The 26142-nt window shown below is 43.6% G+C and overlaps 1 protein-coding gene across 3 annotated transcripts in view; it reads left to right on the top strand.

Moving 5' to 3' along the window:
* The window catches only part of LOC140063957 (testicular acid phosphatase homolog), a 90412-nt gene that overhangs the window by 12432 nt on the left and 51838 nt on the right, over positions 1-26142 (top strand). The window contains exon 1 of one of the 3 annotated variants that reach the window (XM_072110280.1): positions 619-778. The exons of 1 other annotated variant lie outside the window; for it this stretch is intronic. In XM_072110280.1, the coding sequence (XP_071966381.1) occupies positions 683-778 (96 nt within the window). In that variant the 5' untranslated portion in view covers positions 619-682. Of the gene's footprint in view, positions 1-618; positions 779-26142 lie in introns of those variants that run through there. One more of the 3 variants, XM_072110279.1, reaches the window with a different exon arrangement.

Raw genomic sequence — 26142 nt, 5'->3', positions numbered from 1 at the left:
AATAGTCATTTACCACATTTACAATGTATAGAGTGTATTTATGATTCATTTAATGTTAGCTGTATTGAAAGAAAATGTGCTTTTTTTCAAAAATAAGGAAATGTCTAAGTGACTCCAATCTTTTGAGCAGTAGTCTATGGTATATGTATAAGTTTATTCTATATTATGACTAAAATTCCTCTTCACCGGCTACACTTCTGCCACTGCTTTAACATTTTTATTTTTCATGCTGTGTTCTCATGTTCTGTCTGAATTGTGTTTCAAATAGCTAATTCTAAATATATTACAAACCCACCAATAAAACTATAAAGTCCTATTCAGAGAAACATAATTAACCACTATGCTGTGTGCAGTAATGGCTTTGCAGATGCAGATATGACCTGATTAGAGGGGATTGCCAGACCTCCACTGATCAGCAATGTATACAAGATGCCCTAACCAAAAAAAGACTAAATTATTATCTATGTATTTGTTGTAGTTTGGATGGACATAGTTAACATAATATCACTAAGGTGTTCAATTTTTACTCCACGCACTCCTTTAAAATGTAAACATATGGCATCACATCCTTCTACAGGATATGGGTCTCTTGAGAGAGGGAGGGATTGGTGCATACTTCCCAATGTTAAATAAACAGCTATAAAGTTACCTGCGATAAACACTTGCTGACACTCCTTGCAGTATGCTGGCAGAACTACTATCAAGTTGTCTCCTGGTGTTCTGCAGCACGCTGGTGTTAGCAGACTCTTCTGTGAATAATCTGACCTTTGTGGTTGTGGTGAGTAAACATATACGTCTATTTCATATTATTGTAGGAATTTTCAAAAGATAAAGCAGAAATTAAGGAGTTTAAAAACCATTGTTAATTTTTATATTTCTGGAGTGTAGATAGAAAGTGGTGGGGTGGTTAAACTGGCATGTCAGTAATTGGTAACAAAGAATAGCTGTAGGGAACCTAACACATCAATCATCACACCGATTGTAAGAGCTGTAATGCTTAATTTCACCTGTCCTCATGCTAAGGGAAATGTAACTTGGTTTGTAGCTAAGGTTGCACTTTCGTCAGACTTTCTGATGTTTTCGGAGATTGCACGGCTTTGACAGGTATTTAACAGGTGTTGCACGCAATCAGATTTTGGTGCTGCTACGCTGGCTTTCGTGAACAAAAATTGGGGGCGTGCCGTCGGACGATCCAACTGATTCGGACTGAGCACGGGATTTATCTTTCAAATTGTGTCACAAGACAATGCACTTACATACACCAGGAAGAAGAAGACGAACTCCGGCGGACCTGAGCGGGGAAGCGACACATGGACGATATTGGGCGCACGATCTTACTGAATCGCTGCAGAGTGCATTCTCATCAGACAATGCACTTTCAGGGAACTCCTTGGACTGGACAAGTAAATGTGCCCCTATGTGATCGGCTTATTGACAGGAGATAATTTTGTGGAAAAAGGATTTTTCAAAGTTAGCTATAATCATCCGATATCTTATTTTGATGTATGAATAAAATGAAGGGAATTTAAAAAATAGAAAGTAGAATGAATATCTCCCATTTAAAGTAAACTTCACTTCACTTCTTGAGAACTTACTATGCAGGGGAGAAGGGAGCAAAGGGGGTCTTCTGGTAACAACCGTTTTGCACAGCAGCTGTGATTCCTCTTGCCATATCAGTTAACTGTCCTGTGTGGTGTAGCCAATAAAACATCAGCCATCAGGCCAGCATGGTGTATTAATAAGCATAACTCAAATGTCCTGCATGGTGTAGTATTAAGGATTATTCGGCTGTCCAGTGTTATATAGTAATGAGGATCAGTGAGCTGTCATCTGTCATGTAGTAACGATTCATAAGGACAGAAAAAATTGGGACACTAAAGGAGTGCTAATACCAAAGTGATTCTCAGGGGGGAAGTATCAACATCAAAACAAAATTAATTTGATTCCACTACCAATAGGTAAAACATAACTCAATTTATTATGGATTGACGCTGGATAATCCACCCTCACCCTTATTATCCGGCACCTCCCTCCCTTCCTGGCCGGATCTTCAGCTTTGTTTCAGCATGCTACAAGGAACTTCCAAGGTTTCCACACCTAACTTCCCACAGCGGTTCCTGCTGAAGAAGAAAGCCCATCAGCGTTGCCAGACGCTCCTGTTCCTTGTGTTCCTCCAGCGTTTCCAGACGCCTCCGTGTTTCCTGTCTCCAGCGTTCCCAGATGCTCCTGGTGGCTCCCGTTTTGTAGCGTTCCCAGACGCCTTCAAGTCAACTCTCCTCCAAGCAGTCTTGGAGTCTTTCCTCCAAGGACCTCTCCATTCCTGCCCACATGGGTCCTGTGCCAGCTACTGCCTGCTTGCCTGCCATGAGTTCCAGCTCATCCTTACAAGCCGCTTTCCTGCTGTCATCTCAGGCTCAGACTGTGTCCTACATCCCTGTGATCCCTGGCTGCCAACACGGGCCTAGTCGCACCTGTGGAATGACCTGGGGGCACCCCGCCGCAGCAGGACCATGCCGCATTGCGGCGGGCTCTGGTGAAGACCAGGGTGCCACCTAGACTCTGGTCCTGGGTTGCGGCTAAGTACTCTCTCCATCTCCCGCGGTGGTCCAGAGGGTCCACTGGTCCACAGACTCCTCCCTCCAGACTCTTCCCATAGAGACTTTCCTCCTGGGTACTCCCAAGTACCTTCTGTCGTCTGTGTGACCGTTACTATATATATATATATATATATATATATATATATATATAAGATAAATGGGTGATTAATTAATAAATAAATAAATTATAATGTAGTGTATTACAAGTAAAAAGGGGGAGCAGTATAGGTATATTGTATCATAACAAATAAATGTAAATAAGAATAAAAATAAGAGTTATAAAAAAACGGGAGGAAATTTAAAAAGTTATTAATATTGAGTAATCATGGAAGTGAGTGTAAACAGTTAGTCTTTTTTTGTTGGAGGGGATAGAAGTTAAATTGAATTATATAAATAAATAAGACAACATAATTAGAATAATTGAATTAGATTAATATAAATATATTAAACCACATTTTCTAGACTTTCATTTAGGCAATTTAAAGATCCAACATTTTGCAGTTTTAGGACATTAAACCATTGTGGAGTAGTAGCAGTAATTATTTCTATGGGTATGATGGTAAACTCCTTATAGTTACAGTTATGGTTTGAAGCCCTGTGTCTAGACCTGATTTGTGGAGGAAAACCTTTTTCTATATTGTTCCTATATTTATTCAGTCTTTCTCTGAGGGGGCAGATGGTACATCCCACATATTATAACTTACACTCCCTTAAATAAATTACATAAACTTAAGTTCATGAACGTTTGATGTTGAATAATCCTTGGGTTACATTAATAATAATAATAATAATAATACTGTAATCTTTATTTATACAGTGCCATCAAATTCTGTAGCACTTTACAGATTCTGGGGAACATATACAAATAAAATATTACATTACAGAGTAACAACTGTCATATCAAACAATAGAGTCTGTGAGGAAGGAGGGGGTGGCACAACAGGTATATAATAGTCCAGCCATTTTTATTAGGGAATGGAATAAATAATTTAAGAAATGAAAAAAGCTGCAGATTGAACTAGTCAACAGCCTCCATCTTTTATACAAAGTCTAAAGTTAGTGGGATTGCAGAGAAGCTTGTAGCTTGCTAACTGGGATCTTCCAGATAACAGACAGGGGAAATATCCAGAAAGATAGAGTTAAAGTTGCATGCAGTTAGCGATTGTGATAGGTCTGCCTAAATAAATGGGTTTTAAGAGCACATTTGAAGTTTTCGGGGTTGGGTATTAGTTTGATAGACCGAGTTAGGGCATTCCAGAAAATTGGTGCAGTTCTGGAGAAGTCCTGGAGACGTGAGTGGGAGGTTTGAATTAAGGAAGAAAACAATATAAGATCACTGGCGGATCAAAGAGCATGGGATGGGTGATAGACTGAAATAATAGAGGGGATGTAGGGAGGTGCAGGATCATGCAGAGCTTTGTGGATGAGGGTGATTACCGTATATTGCGGCGTATAAGACGACTTTTGAAGACAGAAAAGTCTTCTCTGGGGTCGTCTTATACGCCGGTAATCCCGCCCGCCCGCCGTGTATTCACGGCGGCGGTCGGGTCCCGGTGCATAGAGAGGGCTCACGGGCTGAGCCCTCTCCATAGCCCGTAAGTCTTTGCTGCATATTGCACCGATCGCGGGTGTTTTCACAGCGTGGGCTGCCGGCAAAGCTGCCGGCAGCCTCAAAGAGATAGTGGCGCATGGGTGCCGCCATCTTACCTGGGATCGCCGCTGATAGCACATTGTAATGAATGAGGAAAATCCCCATATACTGCCATACTGTAGTATGGCAGTATATGGTAGGATCGATCAGACAACCTAGGGTTAAAGTACCCTAGGGAGTCTGAAAAATAGTATAAATAAAAAAAAAAAAAGTAAAAAAAAAAATAATAATAAAAAAACCTAAAATTTCAAATCACCCGCTTTCCCTAGAACTGACATAAATATAAATAAACAGTAAAAATCATAAACACATTAGGTATCGACGCGTCCGAAAATGCCCAATCTATCAAAATATGATAACGGTTTTTCAATGCGTTTAACCCCGTAACGGAAAATAGCGCCCAAAGTCGAAAATGGCACTTTTTTGCCATTTTGCAAAAATATAAAAAAATCTATAAAAAGTGATCAAAAGGTCGTACAGTCCTAAAAATGATATCATTGAAAATATTATCAAATTTCGCAAAAAATGACACCACCCAAAGCTCCGTACACTAAAGTATAAAAAAGTTATTAGCGCCAGAATTTGGCAAAATCAAAAAAATAATTTTTGTACAGGAGGTTTTCATTTTTGTAAATGTATGAAAACATTATAAAACCTTTATGAATTTGGTATCCACGTAATCGTACCGACCCAAAGAATAAAGTAGACATGTCATTTGGGGCGCTTAGTGAAAGACGTAATATCCAAGCCCACAAGAAAATGGTGCAAATGCGTTTTTTCACCATTTTCATTGCATTTGGAATTTTTTTCCCGCTTCTGAGTACATGGCATGGAATATTTAATAAAATAAAAATTTAAGGTACAGTATGGTAACATTTACAGTAAAATGGACGATGGTAATGTTGTTGTTGTATGCCTTATGTTTATGAGCGACAGTTTTCCTGCTATATACCTGCATGTCATAAGAATTTAAATTAAAAAAAGGACCATGTTAAATTCAAATCTGTTTTTTTTTTAATTTTTACCGGTGTTTTGTATGCGTTGGAAAAGGGGTAGTCTTATACGGCAAATATATCTTAAACTCTATATTTTAAACAGGAAAGTACGGGGGACGTCTTATACACCAGGTCGTCTTATACGCCGGAATATACGGTAATTTAAATTGTATTCAGAAGGAGACTAGCAACCAGTGCAGAAACTGGCATAGACTGAAGGATCCTTGTAGCGTTTGGTCTGAAAGACAAGCCCGGTAGCTGCATTGGGAATGGATTGTAAAGGAGAGAGTTTAGTAAGTGGAAAACCACTTGGTAAGGAGTTACAGTAGTCTGACGAGAGTGAACCAGAGAAACAATTAGTGTTTTAGAGGTTTCAATTGTAAGAAATGGTCAGATTCTAGAAATGTTTTTTAGGTGCATCTGGCAAGAGCGAGTAACAGATTGAATATATGGTGCAAAGGAGAGGTCAGCACAACTCCAAGTCAGTGGGCCTGCTGCCTCGGGGATATGGTGACATCAAAGACAGAAATGGAGAGATCATGACAAGAAGTTCCATTTTGCAAGGACTACGTTTCAAGAGAGAGGAAATGATGTTAGAAATGACAGAGAGACAGTCACTGGTGTTCTGAAGTAAGGCGGGAGTGATATAACGTACATACGTATATAGCTGGGTATCATCAGCATAAAGATGATACTGAAAACCAAATCTGCTAATGATTTGTCCATTGGATGTAGTATAGAGGGAAAAGAGAAGAGGACCTAGGACTGAGCCCTGAGGAACCCTGACAGTCAGAGGAAGAGAAGAGAGAGATCCAGAGAAGGAGACACTGAAGGTGCGGTAAGAAAGATAAGAGGAAAACCAAGAGAGTGCAGTGCCCTTCAGGCCAATGGAGTAGAGCATCCTGAGTAGAGTAGGAGCTGTTTGTCCAAAGTATCAAACGCTGCCGAGAAATCCAGAAGAACGCAAAGAGAATAGTGCCCTTTGGATTTAGTATTGAGGAGAGCAGTAGAGTGCATAGAGCGGAATCTAGATTGTAGGGGATCAAGGAGGGAGTTAGCTGAGAGATAGTTGGTTAGTCAAGAATAGGCCAGGTGCTTCAGGAGTTTGAGATGAAAGGGAGATTAGAGACTGGTTGGTAGTTGGTAGCTGTACTGTATGGGTAACAGGGTGACAACAGCATGCTTGAAGGATGAGGTATAGACACCAGAAGAGACTGGTTCAAAGGAAGAGAGCGAGGGAATTAGCGGAGGGAAGGGGAATAATGGAGTTAGAGGACTGGGAAATTATTTCTTGGGGAATGTAGTCAATTTTATCTTTACAGGAGGGTCCCAGATCTTCAGCCCTAAGGTTTGTAACAGGTGGCCGAACCTTTGAAGTTAGTAAGGAATAAGAAGTATTGAACAGTATTTTAGAATTGTTTGAGACAGAGGATATTAAATTGGTAAGATAGACCTGTTTGGCGAGATGGAGGGCCATGTTATAGGTTCTAAGCATGAATTTGAAGTGCAGAAAGTCAGCAGATGTGCGTGATTTTCTACATAGACATTCTGCACTCACGGAGCACTGCTGAAGAAAATGGATTTGGGGCGTGTGCCAAGGATGGCTGTGTTGAAATATTCAAACTGAGTGGGGTGCAATCGCATACAGGGCACTTTTGAGGTTGTGATTATAATGGTTAGTAGCCAGGTCAGGACAGGAGAGAGAGTAGATGGGGGACATTGATGACCACAAAGTTTCAGTGAGATGGTAAGTATCAATGGCATCTGGGTACCATTAAGTGCGATAGGTGGGTAGGTTCTGTAAAGGAGATAAACTATTAACCCCTTAACGACCTGGCCCTTTTTTGTTTTTTCACTTCCATTATTCACTCCCCACATTCAAAAATCTATAACTTTTTAATTTTTACACATAAAGAGCTCTGTGAGGGCTTGTTTTCTGCGTAACAAATTGCACTTCATAGTGGCAGTATTTATTATTCCATGCCATGCACTGGGAAGCAGGAAAAAATTCTGAATACAGTAAAAATGGTGAAAAACGCATTTGCGCCATTTTCTTGTGGGCATGGATTTTACTTTATTCTTTGGGTAGGTGCAATCATGGGGATACCAAATTTGTATATGTTTTATAATTTTATAACTTTATAATACTTTATAATTTTATGACTTTATTCTTTGGGTAGGTTCAATCATGGGGATACCAAATTTGTATATGTTTTATAATGTTTGTTTGGTTTTTTTTTCAAATTCTTTAAACATTTTCAAAATATACACAAACACAATCCATACGTATAAGCAATTCCCCATCTTTCCTCCCTCCCCATTTCATCCAAAAAAGATCAAATTAGTAAAATAATCATTTTCCATTTATGTTATAATAATCCCCTCCCTCCCCTCTTACATACCCGTCATCAAGTCCAAAACCTACCTAAACCTCAAAAAGGAGGAAACTCCCCCCACAAAAACGACACAACACACAACACAACCTCTCCTCCACCCAGACCTACCAACCACTGATTTACCTCAGAGCACATCACATAAACATTAAACATATTATTCTTCAAGTAGTCTCCTATAATCTGCTCTAGTTTGATACTCCACCAAATTTCCCCAGATCTTCTGATCTATTACATATTTTCCTTTCATGTATGCGGTTAACTCCTCCATTCTGCTAATTTCTTCAACTCTTTGGGGCAGATTTATCAAGCTGTCTGAAAGTCAGAATATTTCTAGTTGCCCATGGCAACCAATCACAGCTCAGCTTTCATTTTACCAGTGCTCATGAATATTTTAAAGGGGAGCTGTGATTGGTTGCCATGGACAACTAGAAAAATTCTGACTTTCAGACAGCTTGATAAATCTGCCCCTTTGTATCCATTCTTTATATGTCCCATAGGGGACGGATACCGGGGCAATCCCAAAAAACATGCAGCAAGGTACCTCTATCCCCCCACACCTCCAACACATTGGTGAAATAGATGGGTGCATCCTATTCAATATGAGTGGGACTCTGTACCATCTCGATAGAATTTTGTACCCTAGCTCCTGAGTAATAGAGGCAATTGAGGAACAGTGGGGGTCATTTACTAAGGGCCCGAATCACTATTTTTTGTTGGGTTTCCCGAATATTACCGATTTGCTCCATTTTTCCCTGAATTGCCCCGGGTTTTTGGTGCACACGATCGGATTGTGGCGCATCGGCGCCGGCATGCATGCAACGGAAATTGGGGACGTGGCAGTTGGAAAACCCGACGGATTCGCGGTATTTAAAAAAAAAAAGTGCTTGACACGCGCATACCTGCACCCAAGATAGGATGGTGAACTCCAGCGCAGCAGCAACACCTGGTGGACATCGGACGCACTACCTTAGTGAATCGCCGTAAGACCCGAATCCTGAATGGAGAACGCGCCACTGGATCGCGACAGGAGTGTGTCAGGTTATAAATCTGTTTTTCTTGTTCTGTTATATTAAGCCCAAGATCTCTTTCCCACTTCTCTATGAAATTTGGTCTACCTCTAATCTCCCCATCTCTCAGCAGAGTGTAGATTACTGGAAGAGAGTGACAGATATGGCCTCATTATGGCCATTATGGCTTTTATAATGTTTACAAAAAGTTGGGTGGGGCGGGGGGGATTTGTCATCTTCTGGTGCTAATAACTTTTTTATGTTGAATCGTTTTTTATTCACGAACGTAATACAACAACAAGACAATAAACATTGCTTTTGCAAAACAGCATAATAATGGCAATACTGAATAGCAAATGAAGAAGAAAAATGATCGGGTTGAAAATGGCCAGGCACATAGAGATAATAGTCATATGGGAGAGGGGGGAGGGGAGTTCCCCTCCACATGTGATCCCTGCATCTAGTCATATTATGGGGAACTTATTGCTAAAGGGCGTGAGGCTTCTTCGCGAGCATTTGCGCTGCAGACCTCTGGGACACAATAGCCTTAGGAGGTATCTCCTTTCCCCCTCTTTTTTAAGATATTATATGAAATCAGCTACAGACGACTACTACTGTGATTAAACTCCACGGACTGCCATTTCCTATGTCAATAATCTAAACATCCAACGGACTTCAAATTATCCCAGGGTCGTACTGAGGAAAACAACCTCTCTCATAGTGATTCTAGTGCCTCTTGCTAATAAACTATCAGTTCAATAATTTGAGGACCCAATGAAAAAATAAGAGTTCACAGAAGTACACACATTAGGGAAAGTACATCAGGAGAGAAAACAAACAAGGACAAAAACAGGGGGGCAGGAGACATCCTACAAGGAATAACAACAGAAGTGGACTACTGAAATTACAAGACTCAAGGGCCAGCTGGTTGCCTGGGCCCGAACAGATCCCAGAACTCTTGTGAATCCTTAAATACCAGCCACGGGCCCCACACCTTTACATATCTCTCATAGGCATCTGGCTCAATTGCTGCCAATTCTTCCATACGGCACAGCACCAACATCTCTTGACCCATTCCATAATGGACGGACATACCGCGAAATGCCAATGTCCGCTGCTCTGGCTGCAATCATTCAGAACCGCAGAAGACTTTTCTTTTGTAGGCCTATAGGGCCTGGGAGGATAGATAATAGAGCAATATCAGGAGAGGCGGTCACCTGCTTACCTTTGATCTGCGTATATGCCGTGAATACCTGATCCCAAAACTGCCGGAGAACAGCGCAGGTCCACCAGATATGCAGCATATCCCCTCGCTCTGTGCCACAGCGCCAACATGAGTCTGGGACAGATGGGAAGGCCATGTGGAGTACTGTTGGCACCCGGTACCATCTTGACACAACATTGTAACCTTTCTCCTGAGCAGCACATGCAGAAGATATTTTGTGGGTAAAGAGAAAAGAACTTTGCCATTCCTCCTCAGATTTAGAAGCACCCATCTCCCGCTCCCAATGTTTAACAAATGAGAGCTCAGTTACGTCTGAGCCTTGGGACAAGAGAGAATAGACTTGTGAAATAATGTGTGTTGGGGGGGAGTTCGACCTAAACAAGTCCTCAAATGTCGTGAGAGGTGTCCCAAAGACTGCATTTGCACCAACACTAGCTATGAAGGACCTGACTTGTGAGCATTCAAACCATGATGGCGGTTGAGCGCCCGGGCGTGGGGGAAACTCTTCAAGAGCAGGTAACGGAGAGCCTCGCAGTATGTCACACATCCTAGGGTCTTCCAGAATTCTCCACCCTAGAAAAGACAGCTTTGACATTCCAGGAGGAAATCCTGGATTACGGAATATCGGGGTGAGCGGGCTAAATTGACGGGAGAGGGTCCCTTTAGAGATTAGGGCTCTCCATATTCTTAGTGTTTCCCGCAGTAATGTCGCTTGTGAGGGAATGGGAGGAACAGATTCCACTGGAATCTACGGGAGCAATCGGAGAAGTGTCGGGGAGAGCTCCTGTTCCAAAGACACCCATTGTTTGGAGATGGAATGGAAGTGCCAATCAAAGAGCCGTAGGAGTATCGAAGCCTGGTGATACATCCTGAGATCAGGGAGGCCAGCGCCTCCTCAGGATTTAGGGCGAGTTAAGACTCTACGCGCTATTCTAGGACGACCAGTCCCCCATATGAATGTTAGCATCGCTGTTCGCAAAGAGAGAAAGAAGCTCACCGGGGGAGTGATGGGCACACCCTGGAAAACATACAGAAACCGTGGAAGGATATCCATTTTAAGGACATTAATTCTGCCAAACTAAGACAATCGTTTCCGGCTATATTGCTGCAGGTCCTTCAGGGTGCGCTCCAATAGGGGTACGTAATTCAGGGTATGTAGTTTGGTCAGGTCGCTAGGAACTGATATACCCAAATAACGGATTGACGTCTCTTGCCATTGGAACGGGAAATTGTCCCTCACATGTTGTACCTCCGATGGAGGAAGCAAAATGTTTAGTACCTCGGATTTGGAGTAATTGATTTTAAAATTACTGAGTTCCCCATATCTTTTAAACTCCTGAATAAGTGAGGGAAAGGAAATCCTTGGTTGTGTTACGTACAGTAGTAAATCATCCGCATATAGCGCTGCTTTACAATGTTGAGATCCCATATGAATACCATGGTTGCCATGGTAGCCTCGGAGGTATAAGGGATGTATGAAGAGGGCTCACGGGCTTCATACAGAGGTGGGGGTTGTTGCATATTGCAGCAAACCCCCACCGCTAATAACCGCGGTCGGTGCTTGCACCGATCGCGGCTATTAACCCTTTCAATGCCGCCGGCAAAGGCGTTTAAAAGGCGATCGGTTGCCATGGTAGCCTCGGGTCTTCGTTTGACCCGAGACTATCTGGCATCTGCAGATTCGTTACAATGAGCCAGTGGCTCATTGTAATGAATGTGCTGCAAAAATGCCATATATTGCAATACAGAAGTATTGCAGTATATGGTAGGAGCGATCTGACTATCTAGGGTTAATGTACCCTAGATGGTCTAAAAAATAGTGAAAAAAATAAAAAAATAAAAAAAATGTATAAAATATTAAAAGTTCAAATCACCCCCCTTTCCCTAGAACAGATATAAAACATAATAAACAGTAAAAATCACAAACATATTAGGTATCGCCGTGTCCCAAAATGCCCGATCTATCAAAATATAAAAACGGTTACGGGCGGCGGTGACCTCCGAGGTGGGAAATGGTACCCAAATGTCCGAAATGCGACTTTTACACCTTTTTACATAACATAAAAAATGAAATAAAAAATGATCAAAATGTCGCACAGACCTCAAAATGGTAGCAATGAAAACGTCGCCTCATTTCGCAAAAAAGACCCCTCACACATCTCCGTGCGCCAAAGTATGAAAAAGTTATTAGCGTCAGAAAATGGCAAAAAATTTTTTTTCTTTTTTGTACACATTCGTTTAATTTTTGAAAATGTATTAAAACACAATAAAACCTATATAAATTTGGCATCACCGCGATCGCAGCGAACCAAAGAATAAATTAGGTGTGTTATTTGGAGCGAAGAGTGAAACTCGTAAAAACTGAGCCCACAAGAACGTGACGTGCGTTTTTTTTTCAATTTTTCCACATTTGGAATTTTTTTTCAGCTTTGCAGTACACGGCATGTTAAAATAAATAACATTACGGGAAAGTAAAATTTGTTACGCACAAAATAAGCCCTCACACAGGTCTGTACACGTAAAAATGAAAAAGTTATGGATTTTTGAAGTTGGAGAGCGAGAAATGAGCCGAAAAACCCTGCGTCCTTAAGGGGTTAATAACCCCAGGATAGCAGATGTTTGCAGTAAGTATTTGCCGCATAATGCACACAGGCGGCTCATTTGCAGATTGTTTAAAGTAATTAAAACTAAGCCATTCACTTCAAAATTAAGTGCAGTTCCTTTTTCAGTGGCAAACGCTAGCATGTAAGGTTAAAGGCACAGTATCCATCTGATTTCCTTTAAGTCTCCGTACACCAGCAATGGTGACATATACCGGCAAAGTATCCATAAGGTTCTGTTCACACATCCGCAAATGGAGGACTTGCGGATTGTTGTTGTCCGCCTCCTTTGGTGATTGTAATTGACACTAGTGTTGAGCAGACTCAAACAGCAAACATCAGATTTGTACTAAACTTTACAGGTTCAAGTCCTCTGGACACAACCCCAAACATCTTTAGATGTTAACGGCCAAGATTGGTGCTGGCACAGGTCGCGGGCATTAACACTTTAAATGCCGCTGCCAGCAGTGCTGGGTTCAGTCATTTTGGGGATGGAGGGTGTTACTGTTTGTGGAACAGGATTTTTAAATTTCAACGGGTCCGCTCATCACTACTTGGCACCAATTGTTTAAGAAGACTGCAGCACACCTCAATATAAGCTGAACAATCTGGTGTCTTTAATCACCCATTATGTGACATTCCGACCTCCAAAGCAGTCTTGATAAGGACTTCTTTGGCGAACGAAAAGATGCATGATGGATGAATAAAGACATTGGGTGTCATTTACTAAGGGCCCGAATCACATTTTTCCGACGGGTTACCCAAATTTTACCGTTTTGCGCCGATTTTCCCTGAATTGCCCCGGGTTTTTGGTGCACGCGATCGGATTGTGGCGCATCGGCACCGGCATGCACGTGACGGAAATAGGGGGGCGTGGCCGTAAGAAAACCAGACGGATTCGGAAAAACTGCCGTATTTTTTTTTAAAAATGTGTCGCTTGACACGCGCTTACCTGCACCCAGGGTAGCTTGGTGTACTCCAGTGAACTCCGACGGACCTCAGCGCAGCAGCGACACCTGGTGGACATCGGGCGCACTACCTTAGTGAATCGCCGGAAGACCCGAATCCTCCACAGAGAACGCACCACTGGATTGCGAGAGAACCGGGTAAGTAAATCTGCCCCATTGTGTAACCGGCCTAAAGCTACCTGTACACAAACAATCATGTGTGCAATCTCAGGCAACAATGGATCCATGGTCCCTGACACCTCACGCAGATTATTTGCATAAAGATAGAGAAAATAAAAAGATAAAAAAGATTTTTTTTCAGTGCTGTTTCTATCAATGATTACTCTATTATGAATTATTTATGATGAGAAGGAATAAGAAAGTAAAAAAGTTACACACAGGGCTATATAAGCAGGTTACTAGCACTAGCCTACAGCTGACATCCTCTTACAATCATCCATGAATGAGTGAAAGTATAATAAGAGGAATTAATGTGGAGAAAATGGGAGATGATATCTCTGAACCAGGGCCGAAGCAAACAGGAAATTCCTGAGCAAACACAGAAAATAACAAGTGTAATAGCTTAAGAGGAAGTTGAGCAGATACACACAGCATGACTGCTTGCATAATACTGCATGACTGAATCATGTCCAGGCTGTTCTATATTGTCCCTCATCCACAGTTGCAAGATTTTGTGTATTGTGTAAGTCTAGAGCATGTGCCATCAGACTAGGTATCCTACTGTATGACTTAACTGAAAACCACTTCTCAAAGGAAACCTACCATCATGATAAGCCAGGAACACTTACTTAAGCCAGGCGCCATGACTGTGGTCATCTTCTTTTATTTGTTATCCATGTCCTCCTTCCTTCTAAAAATCAACTTTTATAATTATGCTAATTAGACTGAAGGGCTCTGGTGGGTGTTTCCAGAGACCCTCAGTGCTGTAGCTTCACAGGCTGTGCAGAGAGGCGGGAGAAAGCAGGGGGAGGGGAGACCCTGGTGCCCTTCTGGCTCATTTGCATAATTTTAAAAGTTGATTTTAGAAGGCAGGACACCATGAATAACAAATATAAGAAGATTACCACAGTCACAGTGCCTGGACCTATGACAAGGTATCCCTGGTTTATCATGCTTGATGGTAGATATTCTTTAAACTCTTACCGACACATGACTTAGCCCTGGCTGAGCCACTGCTGCATCATACCCATGTCCACTGCCACGCTCAGTGCAATTGGGTGCTACGGTTGATTCTGTCCATGTCTCTGATCGAAATCAGGTACGTGTTATACAGAGGCAGGGTGTTTTAGGTAAGCAGAATGTTAAAAATACAGTATTGTCAAATTACACTCACCGGACACTTTATTAGGTACACCTGTCTAACTGCTCGTTAACACTTAATTTCTAATCAGCCAATCACATGGCGGCAACTCAGTGCATTTAGGCATGTAGACATGGTCAAGACAATCTCCTGCAGTTCAAACCGAGCATCAGTATGGGGAAGAAAGGTGATTTGAGTGCCTTTGAACGTGGCATGGTTGTTGGTGCCAGAAGGGCTGGTCTGAGTATTTCAGAAACTGCTGATCTACTGGGATTTTCACGCACAACCATCTCTAGGGTTTACAGAGAATGGTCCGAAAAAGAAAAGCATCCAGTGAGCGGCAGTTCTGTGGGCAGAAATGCCTTGTTGATGCCAGAGGTCAGAGGAGAATGGGCAGACTGGTTCGAGCTGATAGAAAGGCAACAGTGACTCAAATCGCCACCCGTTACAACCAAGGTAGGCAGAAGAGCATCTCTGAATGCACAGTACGTCGAACTTTGAGGCAGATGGGCTACAGCAGCAGGAGACCACACCGGGTGCCACTCCTTTCAGCTAAGAACAGGAAACTGAGGCTACAATTTGCACAAGCTCATCGAAATTGGACAGTAGAAGATTGGAAAAACGTTGCCTGGTCTGATGAGTCTCAATTTCTGCTGCGACATTCGGATGGTAGGGTCAGAATTTGGCGTCAACAACATTAAAGCATGGATCCATCCTGCCTTGTATCAACGGTTCAGGCTGGTGGTGGTGTCATGGTGTGGGGAATATTTTCTTGGCACTCTTTGGGCCCCTTGGTACCAATTGAGCATCGTTGCAACGCCACAGCCTACCTGAGTATTGTTGCTGACCATGTCCATCCCTTTATGACCACAATGTACCCAACATCTGATGGCTACTTTCAGCAGGATAATGCGCCATGTCACAAAGCTGGAATCATCTCAGACTGGTTTCTTGATCATGACAATGAGTTCACTGTACACAAATGGCCTCCACAGTCACCAGATCTCAATCCAATAGAGCATCTTTGGGATGTGGTGGAACGGGAGATTCGCATCATGGATGTGCAGCCGACAAATCTGTGGCAACTGTGTGATGCCATCATGTCAATATGGACCAAAATCTCTGAGGAATGCTTCCAGCACCTTGTTGAATCGATGCCACGAAGAATTGAGGCAGTTCTGAAGGCAAAAGGGGGTCCAACCCGTTACTAGCATGGTGTACCTAATAAAGTGGCCGGTGAGTGTATATTGTATTAGAGCCAAAAAATTATAATAAAACATTAGTAAAATATAAACTAAAAAAATGTCAAAATTCTTATTACCCCCTTTTCCTAGAAGTTACATAAAAAAATATAAACACAATAGGACAGCACAGCTTGTGTAAATGTCTATGGATGTTCATCATTTCTGTATCATCTTGTATACCATGCATGTCTATGTTATTGCTTTGCATAATAGTGTCACCTGTCACCAGAAGGCTGAATTTCAGGCACTGATAGGTACATTCCATACATGTTATAATCATACCTCTGTTTCTTTCCTGAACTATGTTCTTGTAAAGTTTACCGGCTCCATGACAACAGGTCCTGCTAAAGTCCAAGGGGATGTTTTTTTTTATAAAATAGCAACTTTCGTTTCCTAATTAGCATACTGCAGTGATGGTGAACCTTTTAGAGACTGGTGCCCAAACTAAATCCATATTTTTCGGACTATAAGGCGAAACGGATTATAAGGCGCACCATTAATAAATGCCTGCTAAAACATCTAGGTTCATATATAAGGCGCACCAGATTCTAAGGCAGAATGACCAGCAGATGGCAGACCTGTGCACTGTACAAGGCAGCTGTTGTCTGTAAGCACAGTTCTTATATAAAGCGCACTGGACTATAAGGTGCACCTTTGATTTCTGAGAAAAACAAAGGATTTTTTGTGCGCCTTACAGTATTTACCATGAAGTACCAACATGACAATGTAACTTATTGCTCCCTGCTCTTCCACAACATTCAATCGTATTGGCCCCCTGAGGCCACCAATATAGTTGAAAGCAGGAGGACAAATTCAGACATCATTGTAGCTTCTCTCCTGGGTCTCTCTGTACAAGAAAAATCATGGGGCTAGCAAGGGGACCTCAAAATCTGTCCCTGTTCACATCTTTTCATTCTTCCTACATTTCCAAACAGTCAAGGATTTGTCACCTTCAAAGATCATTGAGAGCAGCAGGAAAACTGAGAACTGCAGGAATATTCTAGTCCTGTCTAATGAATCTATCCTGGTGCAATAGCCTGGGTGCCTACAGAAAGGGTTCAGAGTGCCACCTCTGGCATCCGTGGCATAGGTTCGCCATCACTGGCATACTGGATCCTCTCGACCCCTGCAATATTCAATTATTCTCCCTTCTACATCCTCCCTCTGCCCATCCTTCTAATAGTGAATTCTGATCACTACACAGGAAACCTCACGCCTGCATGGTGAGCCTTACGCCCCCTGTCATGCACTGTGAGATGTTCGACTCCTTGTGTCTTGCTCCGAACTGTGCATGGGAATGGTCCAAGCTCTCTATGTAGTAGGCCTACCTGAGCTCTGCCTCGTAAGAATGCGCTTGGACCTTGCGCGTGTGCCGTTTGAAGCAAGGCAAGGCGAGCAGTCGATATGCGAATAGCTCTCTGTTTCATCGTTCCCCCGCTGAGGCTATGATGCCGGCAGCTGCGTAGTGATGATGTCATCATCTGCCGGCATCACAGCTACAGAGGGAGATGAGAAGAATAGAGCTTCTGGGGACAGATGAGATGGCCACTATTTTGGAGTGTATGAGAGGGGGCCCACAATTTATGGGTCGAATACAAGAAGGGGGATACAATACCTCCACGTGGCGCAAGCACTCCAGAGGAAAGACCATCCACCTCCCCTGCAGCCAGAGGTACTGAACCTACTGAACCAGCTGTAATAGTGCTATATCATCACTTACTGTGATAATTGGTGGTGTGAGGGAGGATATTAATATTATACGGCATGATGGGCAGAGGGTGTCAGAAAGGATGGGACCGCTAGGGGGCCGAGTTGGAGAACCAGAGGATCAACTCCCTTCACTTAAGAGAGAGGTTTCTCGCACGCACAATACTATGGCAACCCTACTCGCTAAACAGGATGATATGGAAAACATACCGGTACCAAAGAGAACAGAACGCCACAATCCCAGTGAATTCTTCGAGCAGTGGCTGCTATCTGTCTTCGGTAAAGATATGCTGACACCTCTGTTTGCTGTGGAGTGTGCGCACAAACAGAGTGCAGTTCTTATTCATATCCTACCCTATAAGGAGAGGGGCATTATTTTACGCAAAGCAAGAGATAAGCAAAACCTGCACATTGATGGTAGTCGGATATCGTTTTTTCCAGAATTCTTGGCAGAGGTGCAGAAATGGAGGGCGGGAATAGTCCCCAGTGGGACTGACTTGCTTTATGAAAGTTTCTGCCTTTGAAGCAAGTATTTGCACTGTTACAATTTACTAGTAATGACAGGGTGCACTTTACCTTGTTTATATTGAAGCGGATGATGCTCAACTAGCATTGGGAAAATTTCTCTTTTTCTTTTTTTACCACTATATTACTAATATAATAGACCTTAGGTTGCAGCTGTTATTTTACCCCAAGGTTGCGCCAACGGCGCAAGGTTAAATGTTGGTTTGTTTTGTATTGTATAATTGTTATACCCGGGCAACTGCATTTTTTTAGAGGGTGTACAGTGATTGTTATACTGCTTTCTCAGGGTAATGGCCGTTAAAATTAGAATTGTCGGTGGGCTAGGAGATTCCTCTAAAAGATATGCTGTATCAGCGGCTATCAAACAATATCAGCCCGCGATACTCTGTTTATCCAAAACCCACTTTACGGTGTCTACGGTGGCAAGCATGGGAAGGTCTTGGATAGGGGCAGTGTTCACTCCACTTATTCCTCACATTCTCGAGGGGTGAGTGTACTGATGCAAAGAGCAATTCCATTTCACTGTATTAAAAGCACTATAGATCCAGATGGTCAATATGTAGCTCTTAACTGTATGCTATATACTAAGGAAATTCTTCTTATTGCAGTTTATATTCCCCCACCTTACTCCCCTATCACACTCAATAAGATACTTACTCTGGCTGCAGAGACTCTAGAACTCCCTATCCTGGTTATAGGGGACTTCAACAATTATCTCAACCCTTACTATGATCACCACCACCTAATATACCGCCTAACAGTCCAGATACCACTGGATACCTATTTTACGCCTGCTAGATAAAATTCCACAGGAAGTAACTGAATTCCTCCAGTTTAATGTGGACTCTGCATTTCCACTGGTAGTTTAGGATGCATTGAAATCCTTTATCAGGGACTGCTTTAACAAATATTATTTATCACCCATAATATTAGGCAGCGGGAGTATCTTCAAGTCTTACAGCAAAGAGTACAAGATACTAAAAGATGCTATGTAGATTGCAGTACAGAGGCAGATAGGGCCAATTGGGTGGAAGCCCAGAAGCTGCTCAAGACCCACACAATAGCCACAACTGAGGCCAAGAAATTCTTTGTTCAGGGGAAATACTTTGAAGGAGGGGAAATCACAGGCAAATTGTTGGCATCAGTCATCAGGGCACAGAGAGACTCCTCTGGCGTAACGTCTCTGACCAATGTATTGGGGGAAATAACCACCTCGGAAGGAGATGTCCTTGTGATTTTTAGGGCATTTTACGAGGACACTTACGCATCTAGACTTACTGGGACTGATGCAGATATGGAGGGCTTTTTAGATAAAATCTCTCTACCCAAAATAACTGGGAACCAAAAGAGGGCATTAGATGCCCTAATTAGACTAGAAGAACTAGAAGAGGCAATCAAAACATTTCCAAATGAGAAATCACCGGGAGTAGATGGTCTGCCAGGTGGAGGTATTTAAGACATACGGGTCCCTCTACTGCCAGAACTCTTACAGGTCATCAAGACAGCAAGGCATCGAGGACCAAGGCAAACTCCCTGCTTCCATGAGTGATGCAGTTACAAGCCAGGCAAAGATCCACTATTACCTGAGTTATACAGGCCAATATCTTTATTGTGTACAGAAGTCCAACTTTTTGCAAAGTTCTTGGCTGATAGGTTGATTGGTGTGATACTAGCACTGGTCCATAGTGACCAAACAGGCTTCATGCCAGGCAAATCGACAGCCATGAATCTTCGGCGACTGTTCCTTAATCTGCAGATGCAGCAGGTGGGAGACGACTCTACAGCGATACCGTCACTGGACGCTGCCAAAGCGCTCAACAGTGTCGAATGGCCCTTCTTATGGGCAGTAATGAGGAGAATGGGTTTTGGACCCAAGTATTTGAAATGGGTATAAATGCTATATAAGTCACCTAGAGGGATAGGGTGGGATTGTTTGTATATCTGAAATTTTTTAAAAAATCAATAAAAAAAAGATTTGATTTAAAAAAAAAGATATCTTGAGAGAAATCTGCTGTCATTTATCCGGATGATGAAGATAAGAGAGTGAACATTTCAGCATAACAATGATCCCAAACACACATCAAAGGAAACTCTAACTTTCAGAGAAAGATGATAAAGCTACTAGAATTGGCCAACCAATCACATGACTTGAAGAAAATCTATGGAAGGAACCAAAGCTCAGAAATCATAGAAGCTGCCCAGGAAACCTTCAGGATCTGAAAAGGATTTGTGTGAAAGAATGGGCAAAAATTATACCCAAGCAATGCATGTGACTAGTTTCTCCATACATGAAGCATCTTGAAGCCATCAATACCAACAAAGCTTTTTTTTACAGAAGTATTAAATATACTACATACAACTTAATTTATGAACATTTATGGTTTGATTTTTTCCCCAGTATATTTGGATTGGTTGTTATAAACATCAATAGCACCTTCAGAATTATATTTACTTAAAAATGATGTATTTGTAAGGTTTAGTAGAAAAAACATTTGTACAAAACAAAACACATAAAAGCAAGCAACAAACAAACCAAAATCATTTGCTGGCTCGGACACAGGGTCCCAGAGTTGCTGGCATGGACACAGGGTCCCAGGGCTGCTGGCACGGACACAGGGTCCCAGGGATGCTGGCACGGACACAGGGTCCCAGGGATGCTGGCACGGACACAGGGTCCCAGGCATGCTGGCACGGACACAGGGTCCCAGGCATGCTGGCACGGACACAGGGTCCCAGGCATGCTGGCACGGACACAGGGTCCCAGGCATGCTGGCACGGACACAGGGTCTCAGGCTTGCTGGCACAGACAGAGGGAAGGGAAGATGGATGGAGACAAATACAGGACCATTCTGGAAGTAAAGTTGTTGCAAAGGTCCTGAGACTGGGACGTAGATTTATCTTCCAACAAGACAATGATCCCAAACACAATGCAAAATCTACAAATGGAAGGTTTACAAATAAACGTATCCAGTTGTTAGAATGGCCAAATCAAAGTTCAGACCTGAATCCAATCGAGAATCTGTGGAAAGAGCAGAAACCTGCTGTTCACAAATGCCCTCCATCCAACCTCACTGAGCTCAAGCTGTTTTCCAAGGAAGAATGGGTGAGAATTTCTGTCTCTCAAAGTTGATAGAGACCTGATACCCCAAGCGACTTGCAGCTGTAATTGCAGCAAAAGGTGGTGCTACAAAATATTAACTTTAAGGGGCATAATCAGGGGTGGAACGATCGCGGTTGCAGGGTGTGCAAGGCACTTAAACATCTTCCTGTGTCCGGTTATATAATAAAGTGTGACAGCCGCAGCCCGGGACCCCTGTCATAAATACCTAATTGATATACGCGGGGGACCCACGGCTGCCGTCGGGTCCCATGCTCCAGCTTTGACCCGGTCGGAGTTGAGCTCCGATGAGCCGGAACAGAGCAGAAAGTGATATACACAGACACTTCCTGCTCTGTCCCTATAGTAGCGCGCATGGCACGGCACTGTTGACTCCTCTGCTTCTTCATAGACTGCTTGCCAGACCATTTGTGTCCCCTCCTAAAATCATTTTCTTCTCCCGAGAAATAAAATAAATTTTTGGATTAAATCTGGCCACAGCAGCCAGTTTTTATTACAAACAAATTAACATATATAACTTTTCTCCCTCCCCCTCCTTTTTTAACGTTATGCATCTAAACATATTCCTTGTTCTGCGGAAGGAGCTACAAAATTGATAGTCTGCCAACCTACCTGTTATGTTAACTTCTTACCCCCAACCGCCACCTCTGGTTCAAGGGCACCATTTAGCAGGTGGCAATATCTCCTTCTCCACTCCCCGGGACACCACCCAGCAGGAGTCCATAATGCCATACCTCTTAAGGCGTGGCCCATATTTTGGAAAAACTACCTTCCTTGTTTTCCCCCTCTCCCCCTGTAGTTCACCAACTCCAAGGACCTTCACTTCCACCCTGCCACAGCACGCATGTCTTGACCTCCTCAAACATGGGTGCCCCCCCACCACCTCCAACGCTCTCTCCAGGCCTCCCTGTATATCCAGTGCCCATAGGTCAATGCCCACCGTGTTCAGGTGGACCCCGTCCCCCAACCAGTATTCACCCGTTCCATTCTCTAACTCTGGGTGCCTAACCACCAATCCACCATTCCTTGCTATCAATAGCAACGGGAACTCTACTCTCAGCTTCAACATATCCTGTTGAATGTCCCATATCAACTCCCTGACTGGTCGTACATCCAAATTGTTACCTCCAACGTGAAAAACAACAATGTCCGGGCACCGGTCCAAAGACACAAACTTGTGAAACTCTGCTAAAACTTTCCCCCAATTCATCCCCCTGAAACTTAGCCAGCGCACCATTACCTCATTCCTGTTGAAATTCAACTGATTTCCCTCGGGACGCATAGCTGCTCTCTGTGCCCCCCAAAAAACTTAAGAATACCCAAAAATCCACGCCAATTTTGTTCTGTCTCTTGAAAAATAAGATTAATGCAGCCTGTCCACGTCTTTTTTTGCCCCTCCCCCCCCTTTTTCTTTATTGCCCTCTTGCTCATCCAGTAACTGTGGCCGTACATATGACCAATATCGATTTGATTCCCATCTACCTATTCGTTTCACTATCTCTGGCCCAAGACCCCAGTTTACCGCTTCTGTCACTGCTCCAATTCTAAAGGAATGAGGTGCAAACTCTTTCTCAACCAACCCTAGCTTATTCAAACACTTCCTAAGTACTGCTGTGAATTGAAAACGCTATACGTATGTGCCATCCTGATGGCATAACAACGGCCCCCTGTGATGCCCCCTTTTCACCAAAAATTCCCTTAAAGGGGTATTCTCGTCTGGGCATTCACATTCCGTTTCATTAATCTGCCATATATAAACATTTCTTCAATTGGATGTCATTAAAAAAAATGATCCTGTGTGAAGATAATTTCTCATATAGTCATGTAGTCATGTTGTCCCTTAGAAACGAGATAGCTTCCTCGGATACGACCACGTCACACTCTGGCAGCTGTGGCCAGACTTGCGCTATAGGGTCCTGCCGGACTACCAGGATTCAGCAATCACTACCACAGGGTGGCTGTGCGACATGTAGTAACTCCAGGACATTTTATATACAATAACCTTTTGTTTATTTGTGCAATCACTCCAGCAGAGGTGGCCGTAACCGAGGAAGCTATCTCGTTTCTAAGGGACAACATGACTACATTTATGGAAAATTATCTTCACACAGGAACATTTTTTTTAATAACATCTAAATGAAGAAATGTTTATTAATGGCAGATTAATCAAACTAAATGTTAATGCCCAGACGAGAATACCCCTTTAAGCACCTCACAGGGCACATCTTGCTACCCCTCCCTTCAATAACACCGACTTACCTTTCCCAAAAATGTCCATTTTCGATCTCCTAAGCCTAAACTCAGTTTATTCATCTCCCAACAATACATCCTCCCTTAATATTCCTCCTATCTCCTTCTTACTAGGAGCCACTAGTTCCCCCACCCTGAGGGCTCCAAAAAATGCCCAAGAAAAAGCTAACTTTTTCCTCAAACCCTTCCAACTGTTCCCCCAGCTTTTCTAACAATAAAAACAAAACCGGCTTCCTTCTGTCCCTTTCTTTCCTTTTTCCTCTTTGAAAAACCCTGCATCGCTTGTTTAAACAAGAAATCCTTAGTCACATCTTTTACCCCTTGTACTTTAAAAGCGAATGCCAACGCAGCCACCCCTTTTTTAACCCTCCTCTCCGTCCAACCTTCTATACTCGCTTTACCCAACCAAATCAACAAGGCCATAGCCCTATCTTTGTCCGAAGAAACTCCTCCCAATTCCGCTACCAATGCCCCCGGCTTTTGATCGCCGTGCCATAAGCCGACCATGTGCCTTCAGCCAGGGACGCCCGGATTAACGCCCCCGCCGTTCGGAGACCATCTACCATAGATGCCTTAACAATTTTACCACTGGAGGTGATGACGCCGTCAAGTTATTAACTGCCCAAACAACAGCCTGGTTATCGCAGTGAAAAAATGTTCTTATTCCTAAAACTCTCTCCCCAGATCTGTACCGCCACCAGGATTGGGAACAACTCTGAGCATGCCAAATTTTTGTTAAAACCCCCGTCACCCAAGAGTCTGGCCAACGCTCCGCACACCAATACCTCACCACCTGAGGATACCGGTATGCCGACATCAAATTCCTGGTCGTAAATGGAACTGTATGGCCTGGGGGCAGTATCCAAAATCCCTCCCTGAAACCCCTTCTCAATAAATCAGCTTTTTCTTTCTCCGGATATCTATTTAGATAAGGCTCCATCCCTCGAAGATTCACCGGCGTGTGGCTCATGTCCAGCCCCTCCAGTTCCCTTCCCTTTGTTTTTTCTGAAGCATTTTGCCACCCCAAGTGACGTACCTCCGCATGTGGAACATATGTGCCGAAACGTACAACTTCCTCCATATTTACAGAGCCCATCATTAAACTGCCAGCACACTCCCGCCTTGCTGCCTCCTCCCCCACTCTCTTTTTGTTGTGCCCCATGACTGCTGCTCCCTGCTCCGTCTCCCCCCGGTCCGAAAGGACTGCCCGTAACGCACCAGGGCCATAACCTGAAACCATAACTCTATGTCCTTCTGATCCCATCTGATACTCGGGCGCGCCGCCTTTCTCTGCCGAAAATCCTCAGCGTACCGCAGCCATGTTTGGCCCCCATACGTCCTATATGCCTCACCTATTGAGTTTTGGTAGCAAAATAACCCCCGAACAGTTCTCCGTTGCTTTTTCCCCAATTACAATTGCCAAAATGGAAAAAGCCTGGAACCAGTTTTGGAACGTCTGTGGAATCATTTGCCACCACTTTTCCTCCTCTTCCTTTTTCAAGTCGTCCTTTTTCCCCTTATCCAGGTTAAATTTTTTCAAGGGTAATAAGGAGAAGATCTCGACGTATTCGTCTTTCCAGATCTTCTCCTTTACCACTTTCTTTAAATGACCACCTAATGGGCCCTCAAAACACACGTATACCTCGCCTTTTGCCTTATCATCTAATCTCACCCTTTCTTCTTTTTCTTTCTCTGTCTGTACCAAAACTGTGACCCCCATTTCCCTCCGTACAATTCCCCGGAGTTGCCCCCGCCAATGGCATCCAAGCCGCCGCCGGGGAATTGCTTGCTCCCACCCCTTCACATCTCGCCAAAAGTTCCCTCACACTACCCGCTAATGACCTCAACTCTTCTAATGCCCCCCCGTTACCCCCCACACTCACGCTCAGATTCAGACTTGACACACATAGAGGTAGACTCACCGAGCTGCATGGGTGCTGTGACCCCACCAGCGACCAAGTCGTTTTCCATTCGCTGCACACTCTGACCGCCTCTGCTTGCCTCTGCGCTGGCCCCCAAAGTTTCTCTGCCGTGTACGTCTAGAGCGCCGCCCCGTCTGTTGCTCCGCACCCGCCGCTGCTCCCACCTTACCTCTGGAGCTAAGCGCCTCCATAACTTGTGCCCTCAGCCCTACTCCACCTTCAGCCTCAACTAATGCCCACAACTGTGCTATCAGCGCTGCCGCTTCTGCCATTCTCTTTCTCACCCTCCTACGCACGTCTACTCGCTTCGGTGGTTAACCAAAATGGCCACCGCAATTCTCCCTTACAGTTAATTTGACTCCTCCCTCCTAACTACTCCCGCCGGATAACCCCCTCCCCCTAGTTACGCTGACGTCATAACATGCCGCCTCATGCTGGCCTCCCCCAACGCGTGGGTCCATCCTTCTTCTGGACGGAACGCCAGTGTCCCAGCAACGCACAGCGTAATTAAGTCATTACGCTGCCAGCGCTGGGTAGAGCAACACAGATCACAGGAGTGCATTTTCCCCGGGCCTGGTCCCGCCCACCCTAGCAGGCTGGCACTGCTGCACATGACATTAAGTGGAGGCTGCTGCTG

The sequence above is a fragment of the Engystomops pustulosus genome, chromosome 6 (genome assembly GCF_040894005.1).
Source record: "Engystomops pustulosus chromosome 6, aEngPut4.maternal, whole genome shotgun sequence".
Classification (NCBI taxonomy): domain Eukaryota; kingdom Metazoa; phylum Chordata; class Amphibia; order Anura; family Leptodactylidae; genus Engystomops; species Engystomops pustulosus.
The sequence above is the reverse complement of the archived record's forward strand: the minus strand, read 5'-3'. Positions and strand labels throughout refer to the sequence as shown.